Source organism: Mastigoproctus giganteus, chromosome 13 (genome assembly GCF_048544385.1).
Source record: "Mastigoproctus giganteus isolate SK-2022 chromosome 13, ASM4854438v1, whole genome shotgun sequence".
Lineage (NCBI taxonomy): Eukaryota > Metazoa > Arthropoda > Arachnida > Uropygi > Thelyphonidae > Mastigoproctus > Mastigoproctus giganteus.
Window position 1 is genome coordinate 166,494,911 of NC_143587.1, and position 24,440 is coordinate 166,519,350.

Here is a 24,440-nt window from a genome sequence, read left to right on the forward strand (position 1 = left end):
AAAAGATGGAGCCTTTTGCCGCAAGCGCAACCTTCAACCTGAATGTAGAGTTGGACAGAATGCTATTCCAGTAGACCTGAGACTAGATATTTGGGGCTTGTGTTTGATAAAAAGTTGATATTCCTACAACACATTCGTCAGCTACATATGAAGTGCTGAATATCTTTCACACAATCTCTTCTAATTTCTGGGGTGCTGACCGATGCACTTTATTGCACCTTTATTGTGCACTTGTGTGTTCCAAATTAGACTACGGGTCCCAAGTATACACATCTGCTAGACTCAGCGTACTTGGATGGCTGGTGTCCACCATCAAGTGAATAGTATTGCCACTGGAGCATTTCTCACATCTCCAGTATAGAGTCTATGTCCAAGCAAATAAACCTTCATTATTGCTTCGTTGAAAGCAATTGTCTTTACAGTATACTTTGAAATCCCTGCCAGACTATCCAACTTGGCCACCCATTTTTGAGCCACATTGGGAAAATCTCTGCGATACTCACCAGACTGCCAATTATCCGTTCGGTATTCATATCCAAAAGCTACTCAGAGATTTGGATGTTTAATTAAAGAATGTTAAACAATGTTGCCCCATCACTAGGGCAACATTGTCCACCCTAGCATGTTCGTGTTGCACTTTTCATCTTCTACCGCAGTTACCTTCCCTTATCTGTCTGTTGGGGGATTTCAATGGTCACCACCCTTTATGGGGATCTTCCAAATTAGACACACATGGCCTACTGATTGAAACCTTTCTAGATAGGCAAAATCTTAACATTCTTAATACAGGTGAGCCTACGTACATACAATTGCCAACTGGACAAACTTCTGCAATTGACCTCTCAATATGCTCCACGGTACTGTTTCCAGTCATGGAATGGTCTGTTATGAATGATCCCATGGGCAGCGATCATTTCCCAATTATTTGTAATATGCTCAGTGCACAACCACCATTAGACGAGCCCTGCTGGAAATGGAAATTTTCTTGTGCCAACCGTGCCAAATGAGGAAATTATCCGATTACAACCCATAGATGAAGTGACAGAATATATCACATCCCAATTGTTATCAGCTGCTAAAAACTCAGTTCCATTGATGAATCCTGTGGCCTGGTGTCATTTTAGCTACTGGTGGAATGATGAATGCACGAAAACAAAGAGGGAAAAAAATAAAGCATGGAATTTATTCAGACAATCCCCAGCCACAGCTAATCTCATCAACTATAAGAAACTAAGGGCAAAAGCATGTCTCATTCAAAAACAAGCCAAGAAGGACTCCTAGACTTGGTTTGCGTCCACTGTAAATAGAAACACTGACTGCAAATTAATATGAAAGAAAATTAGACAGCTTTCTGGAGAGTTTCCGACCATCCCTTCAACAATCCTTTCCTGGAATGGGCAAGAACTCTCTGCTCTGACTATAGCAAATGCCTTGGGCAAAACCATTTCTCAAGTCTCAGCGGCATCAAGCTATTCGCCAGAATATCAGAAAATCAAGAACATCACTGAACAGCGACCCATCAGTTTTCCCACCTCTGTAATCTTACCGTATAACCAGCCTCTTCAGTATTTGGAACTTCCACAAGCCATTAGAACAGCACACAACAGTGCAACAGGGCCCGATAGAATATATTACATCATGTTACAGCACCTTGATGACAAACAATTACAGCTGCTGTTGTTATTTTATAATCGAATATTTCAGGAAAACATCTATCCTACGTTTTGACAACATGCCACAGTGTTGGCCTTTTTGAAACCCGGTAAAGATCCTTCCAGTCCTTTTAGTTACCGGCCAATTTCCCTTTCCAGTTGCCTCGGTAAAATTCTTGAGAAAATGATTCACAGACAACTCGTTTGGATAATTGAAGACCAGAATCTAATGAGTTATAGTCAATGTGGCTTTGGCCAAAACAGGTCTGCTTTAGATCTTATGATCAAGGCCGAGTTCACAGTTCGCAATGCCTTTGTCAGAAATGAACACCTTGTTATGGTGTCCATCGACATAGAGAAGGCATTTGATACCACCTGGCATCACAGCATTCTTAGAGACCTTCATGCCCTTGGTCTACAAGGCAACCTGCTTATATTCATTAAGAACTTTTTATGGAGTCGTTCTTATCAAGTACGATATATTTTAACTCCCTTTCTACAACATTCTTGCAGGAAGAAGGAGTTCCGCAAGGATCTGTACTGAGTGCAGCTCTTTTTGCCATTAGAATTGACTCCATTGCTAAAGAACTTCCAAACACTGTTGAGGCTTACCTTTATGCTTACAATCTTTCTCTTTCTTGCCATTCTCAGAACATGAGATCTATTGAACGTCAATTGCAGATATCACTAAATAAAATACAAAAATGGGCAGTGCTCGATGGTTATCGTCTTTCACAACAGAAAACTGTCGCTATACATTTTTACAATCAACACAAATTACATTCAGATCCTGAACTTCACATATCAGACTTTACCATTCCGATTGGCAACAGCATCAGATTCTTGGGGTTAACCCTTGACAAGAACTTCTTGAACATATTAAATTCATACGTAATACCTGTCTCAAAAAGCTCAATATACTAAGAGTTTATCTGCCCTGTCTTGGGGAGCAGGTTGTACTTCGTTGCTTAAAATATATAGAGCATTGATTAGATCGCGTTTGGATTATGGTGCTCCAGTCTACGATTCTGCCCGAAAGAGTGTACTACGCTGGCTGGATCATGTACAACACAGTGCATTACGGATTGCACTTGGAGCCTTCAGGACATCTCCAACTTACAGTCTATACATTGAAGCTCACAAACCCCATTTGCACCTCTGCAGAAAAATGTTACTACTGAAGTATGCAGCCGAAATAAAAAGTTGCTGTTTGCATCCTATTCACCCATACCTCTTCAATCCTCAACTAACTAATCTCTACAGAAATAAACCTAATAAAATAAGGCTAGCAGGCCTACGACTTTTTGAAATATCAGAGTTGGAAAGTTCCTCTTCACAATAGTCAACAAGTAATGAATTACTTTCATCTCCCTTGGACTACCCCTCCTCAACTGAAATTTGATACTTATTTTCTTCAATGGGGTAAGAATCTTCTACCGATTCTCAACCTGAAACAACTCCATTCAAGTCATATTCAGAGCTATGTTGATTTCCTGCCAATATATACCGATGGGTCCAAATCTCAATCAGCTGTTGGAGCAGCAGCAGCAGTGTTTCTCTCCGCTATTATTTCAACTTTCCTTCCACTTAAGTATAGCAACTTTTCTGCAGAACTACATGGAATTAAATTAGCTCTAGAAAATTTGAATCTTTATCCATCTTCAAAATATTTAATTTACACAGACCCTCCCAGCTCAATTAGTACAATGCATAATCCATGGCCGACCGGGCTAGCCGAGTGGGTAAAGTACCTGCCCGGCAACCCAAAGGTCGCGGGTTCGATTCCCGCCTCGGGCTTGGATCAAAGTACTGCAAAAACCTTGGGAGGTGCAATATGGCCACAGAAGCCGATGCGCCAACAACTACCAAATCAAATCAATCAAATCAAGCATAATCCATTCCATATGAATCACCCTGTTTTAAACCAAATCAGGAAGTTGCTCTTAAAAATTGAACAATTAGCGAACTTTTGTTGGATTCCAGCACATTCAGGGATAAAGGGAAATGAACTGACTGATATATCGGCAAAAAATCCCTCCACATTAGATTTGACCTCTGCTCATATTCCAGCCTCTGACCATGATATCATCATAAAAGCAGCATGCCTTGAACAGTGGAAAGAGCTATGGCACACCCAGACTAATAACAAACTTTCCCAATTGAAACAGGAACCAAAATTTTGGCACTCAAGCATCCAACCAACTAGAAGGGAAGAAGTAGTACTTGCACAGGCAAGAATAGGACATACTCATCTGACCAGCCTCCATCTACTCACAGATGATAATCCTCCTCAGTGACCACACTGCTCAGTACATCTAACAGTCAAGCATATTCTTGTTGACTGTCCTCAATTAACTAAGACAGAACATCAGTTCTGCTTTCTCTGAATAAACTACAAGAATCAATGGCTAAGGTAAAGAAAGCCTGCACGAGAAGAATGCAAAAGTTCGATGAAATTTACTGGTAAAAGTACTTTTACCAGTAAAGTCAGTTTATCCCCCCCCCCCACTTCTGGAGTAGAAGTTGAATCCCACAGGAGCTTGAAACCCTCCCGAATTGGGGGGGGGGGGGAATAACCCAACCTTTTTTCTTTAGAATCACTAATTGAATCACGAACAATCATATTGGAAGTTCTGGCGTCGTAAAAAATGTTCGTAACGTAGTTTCACCGATAAACTTTTTCGACGTTTGCCGTGCTTTTTGTGTGGGCTTCCTTTGCCTTTTTTTTTTTTTTTCCTTAATAAACAGTTTATCCACGAGTCCACCAGTGATTCTAAAGAAAAAAGGTCAGGTAACCCCCTCCACTTCTGGAGGATTTCAATCTCCCATGGGATTCAATTTCTACTCCTGACCGATAACATCCACTGTCTGTTTACCGAGCAAGCAACGATACAAATGACTTTACCGCAAAATACTTTTGCCGGTAAAGTTCATCGAACTTTTGCGTGCTTCTCGTGCAGGCTTTCTTTACCTTCGCCGAACCAATATCACTAGAGCATATTATAGGCAACAAGGCAAACATTAATGAACTTTTCTGTTTTCTGAAAAAAAATTGGAATTTATCATTGCTTCTGAATAGTTTCTAAAATGACATTGAAATGCCTTCAATTCTGAATTATTTCTTAACACATATGGACAGGTGCACTATAGCCAAAGTAGCTTATGTGCCATTAAATACCCATAACACACACATCTATGCTACAAATGTCTTTCCTCAATTTGAATTTGTTCCCTCAGGAGATTAATCTGTGCAAGTGGAAGAATACCATCAGCATTGAGCCTGCTCAAAACATTCAAGGCCTTATAAATTTGCACAACTTAAGCCGTTCTTGGTAAGAGGACCCCTTTGTTCCCTTCACCAATCTTGTTGTGCTTCTCTGTACTCGCTCTAGCAACTCTACATCCTTCCTAAAATGAGGCCTACAGTCCCGTACAAAGTACTCAAGGTGTAGTCTACCCATTGCCTTATACAAAGGAATAATCAGCTACTTTTCCCTCTCATAGACGTACTGGTTCTGCTGCATGCCTCTTCTACAGATACTTCCATGGGCACTGTTCTTCTGAATTAGCTTCTTTAATTCCCGCTCTCTCATTCAAAACAGTCCGAACACATGCCGCCACCAGCCAACATCCATTTACTGTCCAACTTCAAACTCACAGGACGAACTTTTCATCTTCCTCGTTTATTCATTCAACTGCCGTTTTCTGGAACAACCTTCCTTCATACGTATTTCCTGAAAATTACAGTCTACAGAAGTTCAAGTCCAATGTCAACAAATATCTTCTTTCGTCTTCTCAACCTCCAACCCAAGCATGGTACTAAGTACTATAGGTTCTAATACCTCTCCTGTTTGAGATTTACATAAAAAAAAAAAAAAATATATATATATATATATATACAGGCATACCTCGAATAACGAATAGGATGCGTTCCACGAAATTACTTCGTTAAGCGAAACTTCGTTTTCAGAGGTAAAAATACTATGGCCAGAATAGGGATACGTTCCTACGTAAAGAAAATGAAAAGCTTTTTTTTTTTCGAACAAAGAAAAGTTTTATTAAATAAACAGTCAACTTACATACAAATTGAAAATTGAAATCACATTTTAAAATATGAGTCTAAAGTTGATTGTTTATGCTCTTTTTCTCTTTCATTTAACAATTGCCTATACGGAGTTATTGCATTTAACACTGATCGCTTAAAAAATAACACTTCTTCCTAAATCAGGATCATTTTCACTAAAAAATTTAAAACGTTTTCAATGTCATTTAAGCACCTTTTTAAATCTTTGGTTGTTAACACTTTTTCGGCAGGAACTTCTTTAACTTCGTCTTCATTATCTTTGTCTTCGTTGCTAACAAGGTTTTCTAAATCTTCCACTGAAAAACCATCATCTTCTGCATTCAATAAATTTCTAACATCCTCTTCATCGACATTTTCGAAACCTATTGATTGAGCCATCTGGATAACTTCATTTCTAATTTCTTGGATGTTATTTTCTTCTTCTAGTACAACTTCTGGCCATATTTTGCGCCAAACTTCATTTAAGCATTTCTTAGTGCCTTCTTTCCAAGAACTATCAATGTTTTCAATTGCGTTTTTAATGGTGTAGTTTTTCCAAAAAGTTTTAACTGTCATTTCCTCTTTATCCTGGCGCCTCCGTAGCCAGGTGGGAAGGAGCAGCAGTGCGTAGCACACGCTTCTTGATTAAACCGGGGTTCGAGCCCGTCAACACCAAATACGGAGGATGCGGAAAGGTCAGGGAATGACCACCGCATTTCCCGGAGCAATATGGCCTTAGTTGCTAATGCTCCTTAAAAAAAAAAACCAAACAACAAACTCTTTATCCTCTAGTTCAGTTAAACTGCTTAATGCTCGACGCAGATAATAAGCTTTAAATGATGCTATTACTCCCTGATCCAATGGTGGAATCAGGGAAGTTGTGTTTGCTGGAAGAAACACAACTTTGACAGGAATGCATGTGTCCAACGTGTTAAGATCAGTAGGAGCATTGTCCCGGAGCATTGTCTAACAACAAAAGAGCTTTTTCTTCAAAGTTGTTTTTTTTTTTGACAATACCGTTTTACTTCAGGACAAAAGTGGTTAACAAACCAATCAGTAAATAACTCCTTGGTAACCCACGCTTTTCTATTTGCTTTCCATATTACAGGTAAATTCATTTTTATGTTACCTTTTAACACCCTCGGATTTTCTGAATGGTAAACTAATAACAATTTTAATTTATAATCGCCAGAGGCATTTGATCCAAAGAGTACCGTTAAACGGTCTTTGGCTGCTTTGAACCCAGCAGCTGATTTTTCTTCAATAGAAATGAAGCCTTTTGTTGGTAGCCGTTTCCAGAACAAACCGCTTTCGTCAACATTGAACACCAAATTTGGAAAAATTTCACGTTCAATTATTTCCTTTAGTTTTTCTGGAAACTTATTTGCAGCTTCTCCTGTTAATTTTACACTATGAATCCTGGCCCGTTTTTTAAATTTCTCGAACCAACCACGAGAAGCCCCAAAGGTTTCCGTAATTTCTTCAGTTTGTTTAGATTTCAGGTGATTAAAGTGGAATATTTTTTTATGTTAAATGGGGCTTGAAATTGCCGACTTCGTTATAGCAAAGCTTCGTTATCAGAGGTAACGTTAACCGAGGTATGCCTGTATATATATACCAAATCCACTACGGTGTTATAAGTGTCAAAAGTTCGGACACTCTCAGACAACATGTCGAGGAAACACAAAATGTGGATCCTTCGATCACACTCAAACCGACTGTACTGCAACATCTGCAGTTTGCCCTAATTGCAAGGAAGATCATCCTTCATATTCTAAAAATTGCGAGTTATGGAAACTTGGAAGAAAATACAGAATTTTAAAATTGAACACAAAGTGACCTATCAGGAAGTGAGACGACAAATACTGAAAGATACTCCCGCATGCAAATATGCTAATATTACAACGAAATATCGTTCTGTTGCTACACAAACCAATGACTCAGTTCCACCTAACACATTGCTTGCTGAATGGGGTAGGGCTCAGCTTTCAGTTCCTCAGCCATCTTTGAAACAAAACAACAATGACCAGACTTGTAATACCTCAGTTTCCATCCCCTGTACTAGTGGCATAAAGTCTCAAGTTGAAACCAGAATGGCAAAAGCTGAGTCATCTACTAAGAGCCACATTAATACTTCAGAAATGGATATAGATGAGAAAACTCAAGAAGAACCTTTATTAGAAATTTATGCTGAAGAAGATATGGACACTGAACGGCCTACCTTTCCTAAAAAAAGATCAAATTAAAATAGATCGCAATAAGCCTACTACCTCTAAAAACAACCGGATCATCCTACCGCTAAAACTAAATGCGGTGCATTTTACAATGGAATTATCGAGGACTACGTACTAATACAGATGAGCTCTATGACTTAATTCGACATTTCAGTCCAGCAGTGTTTACAGGAAACATTTAACTCTACAAATGACCCCCTCAATAAAGAAATATACTTTGTACAGGTGTGACAGGAATGCAGCAACTGCAGCCCATGGAGGTGTAGCAGTTTTAGTATCCGTTACAAATCCATCTAGGCAAATCCCCTTAAAAACTAATTTAGAAGTTGTTGCTGTAAGAATAGAACTTGGAATAATTTTTTCTCTTGTATCTATTTATCTTCCACCGAACCAAACGTATGTACTCAAGACTTTGATGAGCTCCTTGCCCAGATATCACCTCCTATTTATTTGATGAGCAACTTTAATGGTCACCATCCATTATGGGGAAGTCTATGTATGGATAAAAGAGGGAAACTAATAGAAACCATACTGGACACACACAATCTAACTCTGCTGAACACCGGTGCACATACTCATGTGCATTCTCCCACAGGAAATACTTCTGCCTTAGATTTGTCTATCTGCTCCTCCGCACTATACCCAAGTATACATTGGGCAGTATTGGATAATCCACATAACAGCGATCACCTTCCTATTATTTGTAGATTCCAAACTATCTCCACCTATCAGGAAACTTACAAAAGGTGGAAATTCTCAAAGGCAAACAGAACCAAGTTTTCCTTAATTATATCTTTAGATAAACATTTGATTCAGAATCTGTCAATAGATGAAGCCACTGACCATATCATTACACAGATACTAGCAGCAGCTAATAAATCTATTCCTTAGTTGTCGACCCATCCACATAGGCATAAAAACTACTGGTGGAATGATTAGCATTAGTAGAGGCATACAATGCAAGAAAGCAAGCTTATGCAGCATCAGCCAAGAAAAAAAAAAAAAATCCTCTCATTTCATCCCTTCATTCATTCCAAATGCCTGTCCAGCTCAGCCTTAAATTTATTTAGGCTATTAGCTTCTACAACAAAAGGTGGAAGCCTGTTCCACCAATCAACTACCCGCTGGCTAAAGGCAAATTTCTGCACATCTATTCTACAACTATCTTTCCTCAATTTGAAACTGTACCCGCTCAGGTTTTTAGTTTGAGCAAGACGAAGAATCCCATCAGCATTCAGCTTGCTCAACCCATTCAAGGCCTTATACACCTCAATCAGATCACTTCACAGGTGACTACTCTCCAGGTGCTGCAATTTGCAGAACTTAAGCCTTTCTTTGTAAGAGCACCCCCTTTGTTCCCCTCACCAATCTTGTTGCCATTCTTTGTACTCGTTCTAGCAACCCTACATCCTTCCTAAAATGAGGCCTCCAGACCTGTACACAGTACTCTAGGTGTGGCCTGACCATTGCCATAACAGGATTATCACATTGTGAATGTAATAGAGCAAAAAAAGAAAAGAATAAAGCTTGGAATATATTCCGCAAGCATCCCACTACTATTAACTTTATTATTTAAAAGAAACTTAATGCGAAAGCGCAACAAATAAGAAGGAAAGCCAAAAAAGCTTCCTGGATACAGTTCGCTTCCACTATTACCAGAAACACCGATACTAGATTAATCTGGAGGAAAATCCAATATCTGAACAGCAAATATCCTTTGTCATCCTCTTCTATATTGATCTGTAAGGGACAGGAACTGTCTTCCCCAAAAGACAAAGCAAATGCTTTTGCTGAAATTTCAGCAGCAAATTCATATGATGCTCCATTCCTACAAATTAAAGAGGAAACAAAGGCAGCAGTTAAATTTCAACACCAGTCGCTCTCTTCCATATAACCAGCCTTTTACGATATCTGAGTTAAAGGAATCTCTTAACAGAGCACCCAATAGTGCAGCTGGCCCTGATGGTAATTTTTATATTATGATAAAACACTTGAATGATGCTGCTTTACAAACTCTTCTAATATTTTTTAATAGAATTTTTCAGGAACATGATTATCCTCACTCTTGGAGACATTTACTTGTATTAGCCATCCCTAAACTAGGAAAAGACCTCTCTAATCCAGTTAATTACCATCCAATTTCCTTAACTAGTTGTTTGGGAAAAATATTGGAGAAAATGGTTTCCTGAGTCACATAAAATCTTACATAAAAATCAGTTTTGCTTACGTAAAAATAGATCTGCTTTAGATATGATGACTAAAGCAGAATCAAACATCAGAAATGCTTTTATCAGAAATGAACACCTAGTTATGGTAAGTTTGGATTTAGAGAAGGCCTTTGATACAACATGACGTTTTGGTATTCTACGGGATCTTCACGCCTTTGGACTACAAGGCGTGCTTCCCTTGTTTGTTCAAAGATTTCTCCAAGGCAGAACCTTTCAAGTTAGTCATCAAAATGTTCTTTCTATAGTCCATATCCAGGAGTAGGGGGTCCCTCAGGGATCTATTTTGAGTCCTATCCTATTTTTAATAAGAATAAACAATATCATCCATGATATTCCAAGAACAGTAGAATTATATCACTGTGCAGATGACCTCATGATCTCGTGTCAAGGGAAAAATATGAATTCTATCAAGAGACAACTTCAGATCTCAATTAACAAAATTGAGCTGTGGATGTCTCGCAATGGCTACCGCTTATCAGCAGAAAAATCCAACTGTATTCATTTTTGTAAAAAACGAAAGATTCTGAACCTGAATTAAAACTTAATTCCACCATACCTCTTTTGAACAGTATCGGATTTCTTGGCCTAATCTTCGATAATAAATTAAACTTCTTACAACACATCACATACCTGAGAACCATTTGCTTGAAAAAGTTAAACATCCTCAGAGTACTATCATCATCAACGTTATTTATTTATTTGTTATTTGTTTTTTTTTTAGGAGCATTAGCAACTAAGGCCATATTGCTCCGGGGATATGCGGTGGTCATTCCCCTGACCTTTCCTTATTTGGTGGGCATGAGCTCGAACCCTGATCTAATCAAGAAGCGTGTGTTACGCACTGCTGCTCGTACCCACCTGGCTACGGAGGCACCTCATCAATGTGGGGTGCTGACCGATATACTCTGCTTCAGCTATATTGGGTATTAATCCGATCTTGCTTGGATTAAGGAGCGAGCTCCAATCTATATGACTCTGCCAGGAAAAGTGCACTAATTCGGTTAGACACTATCCATCACAGTGCCCTAAGAACTGCTTTAGGAGCATTCAGAACATCCCCTGCACAGAGTTTATATATAGAGGCACACGAACCTCCACTCCATCTTCGCAGGAAAATGTTGCTACTCAACTATGCAGCAAAAATACAGAGCCTTCCCGTCCATCCTATCTTGCTATACTTATTTGAGCCCCAATGGACCACCTTTTATCAGAACAAACCCAATGAAAACAAGCCAATTGGGATAAGGCTGCTACAGTTAACACAATGCTGGAATTTAGACATGGGTAATATCTTTCAGGAAACAAGCACACTTGACCCTCTATGGTCTGATTATACTCCAAGTGGAGTATAATCAGACCATATATTAATAGCTGGTAAAAATTTACCAGCTATTAATATTTAACAATATATATATAGCATTGAGCACTTATTTTCAGTTACTGTGTATTGCCTTTTACTTTATTTTATATATTTACTCTTTTTTTTATGTTACCTTGCTGGAAGGTAAAGAAATCTTTTATTCATTTGTATTTTTATAGTTTTGGCCCACCTTAACCATAGTCACTTCTGTGCCAGTAAAACACAATTCCCCCACCCCACCTCTCTTCCAAACGGGATCAAGTTATTATATTATTGTGAAATGATATAATAAACTAATGGAGAAAGCAAATGATTATTAATCACTCATCCATTCACTCCAAAAGTTTGTCTAGTTCAGCCTTGAATTTATTTAAGCTGTCGACTTCCTCAACGACAGATGGAAGTCTAAGCAAGAGAAAGAATGCCATCAGCATTGAGATTGCTCAAACCATTCAAGGCCTTATACATCTTGCAGGTGCATAGTTTCCAGACTTTGCACTATGCAGAACTTAAGCTTAGCAACAGCAACTCTTTGTTCCACTCATTAATCTCGTTACCCTTTTCTGTACACTTTCTAGTAGCTTAACATCTTTCCTAAAATGAGGCCTCCAGACCTGTATGCAGTACTCAAGGTGTGGCTTGACCATTGCCTTATACAAGGGGATAACACCTCATTATCCCTGCTAGCAAAATTCCTATATATCATTGACAAGACCCCATGAGCTACTCTTGCTGCATGTCTGCACTGCTCAGAAAACTTCATATATAATTTCATAATTACCTCTAGGTCTTTTTCATTCTCCACTACCCTCAGTGTAGTACCACACAGTTGGTACGTTTCTCTTGGGTTACTGCTACCCATATGCAGTATTTTGCATTTGTCAATGTTAAACTTTAGTTGCCGCTTCTCAGCCCATCTGCTCAACTTTTCTAGATCCTGTTACAGTAACATACTGTCCTTAACAACCCTACCAACCTTCGTATCGTCTGCAAACTTTGACATTAAGCCTTATATACCTCCATCAATGTTACTTATAAATACAGAAAACAAAAAAATATATCCGAAGTTGTTTACTGCTCCCCTAGAGGAAGCTTTCAGAAGATTGAACTGGCTGCAGAAAGGAGTCAATGTGAATGGAGAGTACCTAAACCATTTATGATTTGCAGATGACATTGTGGTCACAAGCCACAATCCCAAAGAATTAGAGGAAAACCATAATCAGTTATGCAGAGTTAGTAACGATTTCGGACTAAAGATGAATATGGCTAAAACAAAAGTAATGATGAACAAGTATGCCACAGAAAGGGATATAATCATTGAAGTTGTAAAAATTGAAAAGGTAGATTCATATACTTATCTTGGACAAGTCATTAGCTGTAACAATGATAAATGGCTGGAAGTCAAGAGAAGAATAAGTTCCTGATGGATAGCATTCAGGAAATATAATCACGTACAGAGGTGCAATATCCCAATCTGCCAGAAACGTGAAATAATGAATCAATGTGTACTCCCCACCATGATTTATGGAAGTGAATCTTGGGCACTCACCAAAAGAGTGGAAGAGAAGCTGAAAACTACACAGCAAAGAATGGAACAAATTATATTAGGAATCAGACTGTTGGATAAGGAGAGAAACACATGGATTATGCAGCAAACACAAGTAAAGGATATTCTTATGAAACTAAAGAACTGAAATGGACTTGTGCAGGACACATATTGAAGACATGATTGACAGATGGACCAAAAAAATAACAGAATGGTACCCGTTCTGTTATTATTGTTATTCTCTGGAAGACAACAACAGAGAGGGACAGATGAAATTCATGAGTTCATGGGCAGTAAATGAATGGCCATTGCAAAACAGAAGGAACTGGAAAGTTCTGGAGAGGCCTTCATCCTGCAGTGGATTTAAAATGGTGCTGATGGTGATGATGTAGAATGATAATATAGGAACTGGCAAATTTTGTCCTCACTGCCCTTGTGCTCTTAAACAACCATACCAATACCTTAATTTAGCTATCCCAGTTAAGTCACCGCGGAGACATCTGATCTGAATACTTTGTAACCCCCAAAATTGAAATGAATTTTCAACAAATCATAGCTAATAGTTTCATTGTCTCTCTCTCACACACACACACACACACACACACACACACAGAGTCAGTGTCCTTCTTAATTGGAATGGGATTGATGTGCTTGGTATTAGTGAGTTATTCCTTCTTTCCTACTACTTTTTCCATCTTTTTGAAATAATAGTGTATTAGAGGGGAAGCGTTGGTATTTTTATCTAATCAATACTATTTTGCCAGTTGTGTGATTCTTTTATTCCCTCCTCCAAACAATAGAACAGTAAGAAATAATGTGTATGTACATTGTATTTTTCAGATGACCATACCAGAGTTTGCTTAAAACCTATTCTTGGGCAAAAGAAATGTACAGATTATATCAATGCCAATTACATTGATGTGAGTTATTCTCTTAAAATAGCTTTATTTTATACGTATTTTTAAGAATTATAACTGGAATGACAAAACTATGTAGCAGTTATATGTACGAGGTGCTACCCAAATGTTCCCAAAATTTGAATGTTGCGCTGGAACTACATTTGGTACAGACTTATGGCTCTAGGTAATACTGCATGCATTCTTTGTGAATCGGTGTACCACATGGCATTGGGCTGGATAGAGTCATTGAATATTTATGCGCAGTTCTTTGGTGGTGTGTTTCACATAGTTTGCGATGACTGATGTGAGAGAGTGTGTATGGTGTGATGTGAGTGCTTGCATCAAGTTTTGTTTCCTTAATGATACAGCAGCAGAAACCCATAAGAAATTGAAACAAGCTTTTGGTGACGTTTTATGCCAGGCGCAGACCTACTACTGGTTTAACTGTTTTAAAAAATGGTCGAATGTCGGTTGTGACGACTATCGCTCTGGCCATCCATCGTTGGGCACCACCCTGGAAAATGTCACAAAAGTTCAGGTGGCGATCTGTAAAGACCGCAGGAGGACCATCCACAACATTTGTGGCATTGTATGGCACGTGTCAGCAGATTTTGTCAGACGAGTTGAACATGAGAAGGATTGCAGCCAAGTTCGTGCCACAGTTACTGAGTGAAGATCAAAAGCAGCATCACATGGAAGTTAGCAGCGATCTTCAAGAATGGACCGGGAACGATCAAAATTTCCTTTCCACGGTCATCACTGGTGACGAGAGAAGGGTATATGGGTATGACCCAGAAACCAAGTAACAATCATCGCAGTGGAAGAGCCCATCTTCACCCCGACCAAAGAAAGCCCAACAAGTGAGGAGCAATGTGAAATCCATGCTGATCTGTTTTTTGTACATTGATGGGATTATCCGTAAGGAATTCATCCCTCCTGGCCAGACCATCAACACAAAGTTCTACTGTGACGTCCTGAGGTGGTTAAGGGAAGCCAATCAGGAGGAAACATCCAGTGAAGTGGTGCACAAAGAATTGGGTACTTATTACCGGCTCACACTTCACTCACTGTGGTGCAGTTTTTGGCATCCAGCAACATGACAATCGTCCCCCCCCTCCCACTTATTTGCTCGACTTAGCTCACTGCGACCTCTTCCTCTTTCCAAGAATGAAAATAAATCTGATGGGTCGAAGGTTTGACAGCATAGAGAATATCCAAACTGAATTGCAGGCAGTGCTGAACACTATGACGAAGAAGAACTCTCAGGACATTCAAATCATGGAAGAAGTGCTGAGATTGTTGTTTACGCTCTTAAGGGGAATACTTCAAATGTGACGGTGGCGAATAAGACCCAGGGTGAGTCTAATTTATTTTAGAAATACATTTCGAGAACTTTTGGGTAGCACCTCATATTAATCTTGATTGTTGATATGATGATGCATTTTGTATTATGCTCTTTCATTTCCCTCAAATTATTATTAACTCTGAGTATTCCTCCCTTACTGAAATGGCAAATCTAAACAGAGGAGAAATTAATATCTAAATCTAATTTTAAGAGAATTTTTTGCTTAAACTTATTTTGTTGTTCTAAGCTTTTTCTCTTGTTTTTTTTTTTTTTATTTTATTTTATTTTTATTATGAGTAAATGGTATTTTTTCTGATCATATATTATGTGGTTAATGTTTGTACTTTGACTTGAAGTTTTTTTTTTATTGTAACATTATTCTTTCTTTGGCTGTATATTCCCTTTGAAAACTACATTGTCATTTACCATAGGTGCTGAATTTTTTATTATATCAACATTCAAAATAATTGAAAATGGTGTTTCATTATTAAAATACTTCTGCTCATCTATGCAATATAAAGATAGCATTGATCTATATATTCTGCCAGAATTACTTTATATTAAATGCTTCATATTTCTCTTAATAGTATTATTTCTATAAATATTTTAAATTATTCATTATTTTAGATTTTATTTTATAATTTTATTTATAATTTTAATTTTCACAATTTTATTTAGCTTCACCTGCCAAATTAGCAGGTGAAGCCTGTCTTTCAGTTATACACCAGTTTGGTGATAAAAAAGTGTGAAAAGATAAAATTAGGCGAGCCAGTAATATATATATTAAAATTTCTTGTAATATTTGATAGCATCACACAGTAACATTACTCTTTCTTCTATCACGCATTCCTAATTAAAAATGTATATGTTGTGGAAAGTGATGTCAGACTACTAATAAATCAAGAATGTCTAATCAAAATAGCTCAAAAAGCATCATCTTTTTGGATTTAGGTTGCAAACGTTTGTGACTCATGTCATTGAATTTAGAGTGCAAATCACATTTGGTACTGATATATAGCATATTTTCCGGCTTATAAGGCGTGGTTCTTTTTCGCAAAGAAATACTCGGAAAATCACCCTACGTCTTATATGGTCAATGTCAGATTAGGCCTAAAGACTACCAGCAAAGCATTTTCGATCACAGTGCCGATAAACTGAGTTCTGAAAACTTCTCTTTGAAATTCACAACAAATTTAAGATTTATTTGTTGAAATATATTTTTAACAATTATCAGTGGTTTTTTTTATTTTTTAAAAATTTTTTTTTTTATGTGAACCCCAAACACGAGAGGTATTAGAACCTATAGTACTTAGTACCGTGCTTGGGTTGGAGGTTGAGAAGACGAAAGAAGATATTTGTTGACATTGGACTTGAACTTCTGTAGATTGTAATTTTCAGGAAATACGTATGAAGGAAGGTTGTTCCAGAAAACGGCAGTTGAATGAATAAATGAGGAAGATGAAAAGTTGGTTCTGTGGGTTTGAAGTTGGACAGTAAATGGATGTTGGCTGGTGGTGGCACGTGTTTGGACTGTTTTGAAAGAGAGAGCGGGAATTATAGAAACCAATTCAGAAGAACAGTGCCCATGGAAATATCTGTAGAAGAGGCATGCAGCAGAAACAGTACATCTATGAGAAAGTGAGTGGAGAGACTCTGTTAGAGATGAATCATTAATTAACCTAACTGCCCTCTTCTGAATGGAATCAAGAAGCCTGAGAGAGGTTTTGGGGGCACCACCCCAAATGTGGGAACAATATTCCATGGCAGGGCGGATTTGCGATTTATACAGAGTGAGCAGCTGTTTGGAAGAAAAGTAACGCCGAGAGCGAAAGAGAAAACCAAGTTTTTTAGATGCAGAGGAAGCAATATTTGTAATGTGCTTGTGCCAAGAGAGATTAGAAGTCAGGGTAATCCCCAAAAGAGATATATCCTTTTGCCTAGAAATTGGAATGTCACTAAAGATAGGCATAGGAGCAGAAGAATCCTTTTTGCGAGATATAAGACAAGACTGAGTTTTAGAAGGGTTGAAATCAACAAAATTGTCTTTGCCCCACTGGAGAATTACCTGAAGATCGGCATTTAAGGAATTGGTAGCAGATTTTCGAGAAGTTGAAGCTGATTGAGCAGGGCAAGGTTTCCCAAAATGGAAAGTTGAATGCAATGTGCTATCATCGGCAAAACTATGGATAGGATTTCCAGTCAATGGAAGAAGGTCATTGATATACAAGAGGAAAAGAGTGGGGGAAAGAACTGAACCTTGGGGGACACCGGCATTAGTGGAGAAGTTAGAAGACAGAGAGCCATCTACCATCAACCTCAGTGAGCGATCAGAGAGAAAACTGGATAACCAATTACTAAAAACAGTTGGCAAACCATAAGATGGAAGCTTGTTTAGAAGACCTTTATGCCAAACACGATCAAAAGCCTTCGAGATGTCAAGAGCTAATACTTGGGTTTCACCGAAACTTTCCATTGAATTAGTCCATAAATGGGTAACATAAGCCAGAATATCACCAGTGAATCGACACTGACGGAATCCATACTGGCGATCGTTGATCAGATGGAAGGTTTCTAGGTAGTTTAAGAGTTGGCGGTTAATTGATTTCTCCATTACTATAGAAAGAGTTGAAGTAATTGCAATGGGACGATAATTGGATGGGAGGGATTTGTCACCCTTTTTAGGAACTGGCTAGATATGAGCAAATTTCCAAGCAGAAGGAAAAACACCTTTGGAATAAGAAAGTGAAAAAAGGCGGCAAAGAATAGGAGTAAGTTCGGGAGCATAGGTTTTGAGAACAAGTGGAGAAATATCATCAGGACCTGGAGCTTTCTTAGCATCAAGATTCATCAAAATCCTTCTGATATCCTTTTGACGGAAGACCACAGGAGGCATTGAATGGAGCTTATTGGGAATGGTGGGAGGTGTTTTACCAAGATCATTAATACAAGAGCTGGAACAAAAATGGGATGCTAGCAGGTCAGCTTTATCCTTGGCGGAAGTGACAACAGAACCATCTGGTTTGGACAGAGTTGGGAGCAGAGATGGGTAAAAGTTGCGGCCAATAGCTTTGGCAAGGGACCAGAATGCTCGGCTACCATAAGGGCAAGAAGCAAATTTTCTACTCTTAGCCTGTTCAAACTCTAGTTTAGACTGATTAATAACTGCTTTACAATTGTTGCAAGCTTTGGTGTAGGCAGAAAATGACACTGAAGAATTAGAAACAAGCCAATTACGATATGCAACATTCTTCTCTTGAACAGCCTTAGCACATTTATTGGAAAACCAAGGTTTAGATAAAGGGCGAGATTTTAAAGTGGAGTGTGGGATAAAGGATTCCATTCCTGCAAGAATAATTTCACTGACACGATCTGAGCAAACGTTGACATCAGAAGTTTTGAAACAGTAATCTGACCAAGGAAAAGAAGAAAAGAATTCTCGCAGGTCATCCCATTTTGCATTCTTGTAATGCCAAACAACATGAGGTTGGGATGAGCATTGAGATAAAGGTTCCATTGGAGAAGAGACAATCACCAAGTTGTGATCTGAAGTGCCTAAAGGACCTCTCACTTCGACCGTGTACTTAGAAGGGTTGTTTGTGAGAAAAAGATTAAGCGTATTGGCTGTATGATTAGGATTGTCCGGTATTCTTATAGGTAAATGAACAATCTGTGCTAGATCATTAGTAATTGCAAAAGCCTCAGCATCTCGACTTGCTGGGTCGGTGTGACTAGAAAACGGAAGCCAGCCGGAGTTGTAAACATTAAAATCACCAAGGAAAATTACCTCACTGTTAGGAAAGTTGGACTGGAGAAAGTCAAGTTGCAAAGAGAGGAAGTCAAAGAGCTCCAAGTGATTAGTACAGTTGGGAGAACGGTAGAGACAACAGATGAATATGACACAATGAGGTAGACAGATTTTGAGCCAGAGAAGATCAAAGAGAGTAGATTCCAAATTGCCAAGTCTCTGACAGGGAATATCAGAACGGACATATGCACAAGTACCACCTTTGAGGAGAAAGGAATCATACAGCAAATAATTTGGGCATCTGATATGAGCAGTAGTTGAATCAACCGATAACTGAGATTCTGTCAGAAAAAGTTCATGGGATTTGGCAGACTGCAACTGGAAATGGACATCGTTGAGATTAGAATTTAGACCAAGTATATTCGTGAAATGAATTAGGAAGTGCTTGGGAGATTTAGATCCTTTCGCAGATAAGCTTGCTCTATTAGTTTGACAATTCATGGTGTATTCAATAGTAAGAAAAAGTGGGTGGAACATGCTGTGTGAAGTAATGAAATTTTTGGATGTGGCGTACACGTGGTAAGAATATATCCAGACCCTTGACATAACGTGGCCTCGACAATGCTCTCTGCATACACACACTACTCGGACTCCCTCAGTCACTATCTGGCAGAGTAGAGGTAGCAAGATTATACACTAGCTGATCCAGAAGCCTTCTAGAGAGTTACCAATAGGTTCGGTCCGGTGTACTAACTTGCTGCTGCCCTGAGAAAACCGTTTTAGAGCTGTACACTCGAAATGTAAGTAATATTGGATCTTGCCACGACGTTTATCATAACCTCAAAAGTCATCAATCATATTGCATGATGGAAGAGATCGGGAAGGATTGACTGGATCTTAGCTCTAGAGACTAAAAAGGGTTCCACCACTTCAAGCCTCCAATAAGCAAAGTGGTGGTATTTCACCGGTTGATGAGAGTCATCTACCACCTAGTACTGCCTGGTAACATAGAGGGGCGGCGTTCCTCCATGTGGTGTGGGCGCCACACCTCGACCTCTGCTAGCGTTGGTTCACACCTGTTTGGTCACCCACCAAGTACTTGTGCATGGAGGTTATACCCAGGATTACTAACAGTCCCACCATCGTGAAGGTGCAAGCAGAGGATTTGTCTGTCAGAGACTGTCCGGATTTCACTGAAATTGGTCCACTTGACTTGAGTGTCACCCGAATATCAGTTCCATCTGCGTTTTAGACTCCCAGTTAGGAAGTACAGCTTGTCTAGCATATCTGAGAGAATGTCTGTGACAACCTCGCAGATAAGCTGGCTCTATTAGTTTGACAATTCATGGTATATTCAATAGTAAGAAAATGTGGGTGGGACATGCTGTATGAAGTAATGAAATTTTTCGATATGGCGTACACATGGTAAGAATACACCCAGATCCTTGACATAACGTGGCCTCGACAATGCTCCCCCGCATACACACTACTCGGACTCCCTCCGAGCAGAGTAGAGGTCGCAAGATTATACACTAGCTGATCCGGAAGCCTCCTAGAGAGTTACCAATAGGTTCGGTCTGGTGTACTGACTAGCGGCCGGCCTGTGAACACCGTTTTAGAGATGTACCCTCGAAATGTAAGGAATATTGGATCTCGCAACAATCATCATCATCAGCCATTTTCAATCCACTGCAGGATGAAGGCCTCTCCAGCAACTTTCCAGTTCTTTCTGTTTTGAGCACTGGCCATCCATTTACTACTCAAAAACTCATGAATTTCATCTATCCATCTCCGCATTTGTCTTCCAGGTTTTCTTCTAGCTCCTCTTGGGTACCATTCTGTTATTTTCTTAGTCCATCTGTCATCATGTCTTCGAGCTATGTGTCCTGCCCAAGACCATTTTAGTTCTTTAGTTTTGATAAGAATGTCCTTTACTTGAGTTTGCTGCCTAATCCATGTGTTTCTCTTCTTATCTAACAGTCTGATTCCCAATATAATTCGTTCCATTCTTCGCTGTGTAGTTCTTAGCTTCTCTTCCATTCTTTTGGTGAGTGCCCAAGTTTCACTTCCATAAGTCATGGTGGGGAGTATACATTGATTCATTATTTTACGTTTCAGACAAACTGGGATATTGCTCTTCAGTATGTGACTATATTTCCTGAATGCTATCCATCCAAAATTTATTTTTCTCTTGACTTCCAGCCATTTATCATTATTCCAGCTAATAACTTGTCCCAGATAAGTATATGACTCCACCTTTTCAATTACTGCTCCTTCAATCATTATTTCCCTTTCCGTGGCATACTTGTTCATCATTACTTTTGTTTTAGCCATATTCATCTTTAGTCCAAAATCCTTACTAACTGTGCATAACTGATTAAGATTTTCCTCTAATTCTTTGGGATCGTGGCTTATGACCACAATGTCATCTGCAAATCGTAAATGGTTTAGGTACTCTCCATTCACATTGACTCCTTTCTGCGACCAGTCTAATCTTCTGAAAGCTTCCTCAAGGGCAGCAGTAAACAGCTTCGGAGATATTGTGTCTCCTTGTCGAACTCCTTTCTCGATTTTAAATTTCCTACTGTCTTTGTCTAGTCTAATAAAGGATGTAGCACTCTCATATGTTTTCTTCAAAATCATAATATATGGAGTATCTATGCCTTGTCTTTCCAGTGCCCGGAACATTGCCTTATGCTGTATAGAGTCAAATGCCTTTTCATAATCCACAAATGCCAGGCATAATGGTGTTTTATATTCATTTGCTTTCTCCATTAGCTGTGATATTACGTGAAGGTGATCCATAGTTGAGAATCCTGTCCTAAAGCCAGCTTGCTCTTTCGGTTGATTCTCATCAAGTATTCTTTCTAATCTGTTAGTAATGACCCTTGTGAACAACTTGTAGATATGGGATAACAAGCTAATTGGTCTATAATTTCCAATTTCTGATTTATCTCCTTTCTTATGCAGCAAAACTATGATTGCATTATTCCACTGCTTAGGCATCACACCTTTTCTAATGTACTTTGTGAAGAGCCTTGCCAGTTTTTGTGTTATGTCTCTTCCTCCCAATTTTAACAACTCTACAGTAACTTCATCTTCCCCCGGGGCTTTCCGATTCTTCATTTTCTTCAATGCATGTTCTACCTCATCAGGAAGAATATCGGGTATGTCGCAAGGGTTGCTACTTTGCAATCCATCTTCCCCACTGCTGGTATCATTCTCTCGCTCCTTGTATAATTCTCTATAGTAGTCTTCTGCTATTTGAATTATGCCTTCTCTGCTATTTATAAGTACACCATCGCTATTCTTCAGTTTCAGTATCATTTGTCTTTCTGTATTACTGCTCATGGCTGCTGATTTAAATCCTTTGTTTTCCCTTAATGCTTGTTCTACTTTTCTTGTGTTAAATCTTCTTATGTCCTCTCTGAGTCTCTTTCTAATGGCTTTGCATAACTCAGTATACTCAATTTTCTCCCTGTCAGTGTTTTTCTTGCTCTTCATTTGTCGTCTTTGGTTCATCATGACAAGTGTTTCTTGACTAATTTTTTCTTCTTTGGATTTCTGTTTCCCTATAGGTTTCTTGGGCTTTAACACTTTCAGAAAGTTGTAATATTCCTCGTGGATATCTTGGTCCTGAGCAGTCTGCAGAAGCTCAAACTTGTTCTTAAGTTCCAGTACATACTGCTTTTTCTCCTCCTCTGTTATTTCAAAGACCTTTGTATTATTTACTCGAGTCAGTTTTTTCCTTTCCTTTCCTACATCTATATCAAGTGTACATCTTACCATTCTCTGATCACTTCCAACATTTACCTTATTCAGGACGGTAACATCATTCACAATATATCTTCTGTTAGTGAGGATGAAGTCGATTTCATTAGTTGTTAATCCATTTGGACTCTTCCATGTCCACTTTCTGTTCACCCTTTTCTTGAAAAAAGTGTTCATTACTGACATTCCTTGAGATTCTGCAAATTCCACAAGTCTTTCACCTCTTTTATTTCTTTCACCAATTCCAAAATTTCCTATAGTTCCTCTTTCTGCGCTGTTTTGCCTTTTTCCAACCTTAGCATTGAAGTCCCCCATAATAATAGTGTAGTGTTTTTTCTGCTCATCTAGAAGACTCTCAATTTCAGTGTACATTTCTTCAACCTCTTCATCATCATGGCTCGATGTTGGTGCATAAATCATTATAATCTTTAGCTTGTACCTCTTAGAAATCTTGAGTATTAGTCTTGACACCCTTGGTGATGTACTTTTGAATTCCAAAATGTTGTTTTTAAAATCTTTATGGACCAGAAACCCAACTCCACCTTCACTCCTTTCACTGTTTCCATTAGTGTACAGGAGATTTCCACTTGATAAACTTATAAGTGATTCATTTCTTCTTCTTGTTTCAGCCAAACCAATGATATTCCAATTCACATTTTCTAATTCCTTTTCCAGCTCTAATATCCTGTCTTCACCGATGAGTGATCGTACATTATAACATGCCAGGTTCAATTTCCATGCATGGCAGCCTGGTCGTACCCAGAGATTCTTAGCACCCTCTGCTTCCACTCTGATCCCCTCGCTGCCGTAAGAGGGAGAGTGAAAGCCGCTGGGGACTGAGGGCCATTTGTATTGTTCGCAACAATACATACCAGTAATCTTTTTTTCATGGAAAATTTGTTGAAATCTGCGTAATACGAATCTCACAATCAGACGTAACTAAAAACTTGTTTCATTTTCCCATGTGTTTGCTTCCTCTATAATATGATCTCACGCTTTTATGGTATTCCTCTATGTTCTCACACTTTTATGGTATGGTGGGCTAATTAGACTGGATCGGGATTTTTCAATTCCAACCGTCTTTTACGTAGAGAAAGTGACGCCCGTATTTGTCTTAGGGTAAGTAAGAATTTCTGTTACGTTACTTCTATCAGCTTTTTTCAGAAAAAATAGCTGATAGAAGTTCATTATTGGTTGAACATTTACCCAAGCATATACTATTATTTTGATGAACCGAAGACGACAAATGAAGAGCAAGAAAAACACTGACAGGGAGAAAATTGAGTATACTGAGTTATGCAAAGCCATTAGAAAGAGACTCAGAGAGGACATAAGAAGATTTAACACAAGAAAAGTAGAACAAGCATTAAGGGAAAACAAAGGATTTAAATCAGCAGCCATGAGCAGTAATACAGAAAGACAAATGATACTGAAACTGAAGAATAGCGATGGTGTACTTATAAACAGCAGAGAAGGCATAATTCAAATAGCAGAAGACTACTATAGAGAATTATACAAGGAGCAGGGGAATTATGCCAGCAGTGGGGAAGATGGATTGCAAAGTAGCAACACATACACATACCCGATATTCTTCCTG

General features: G+C 38.7%; 1 protein-coding gene across 1 annotated transcript in view; it reads left to right on the forward strand.

The window, feature by feature from the left end:
* LOC150076579 (putative receptor-type tyrosine-protein phosphatase mosPTP-1) overlaps nt 1-24,440 on the forward strand; it is a 995,686-nt gene that overhangs the window by 818,420 nt on the left and 152,826 nt on the right. Inside the window, exon 15 of the mRNA XM_090387917.1 lies at nt 13,924-14,003. Within this exon, the coding sequence (XP_090244043.1) occupies nt 13,924-14,003 (80 nt within the window). The remainder of the gene's footprint in view (nt 1-13,923; nt 14,004-24,440) is intronic.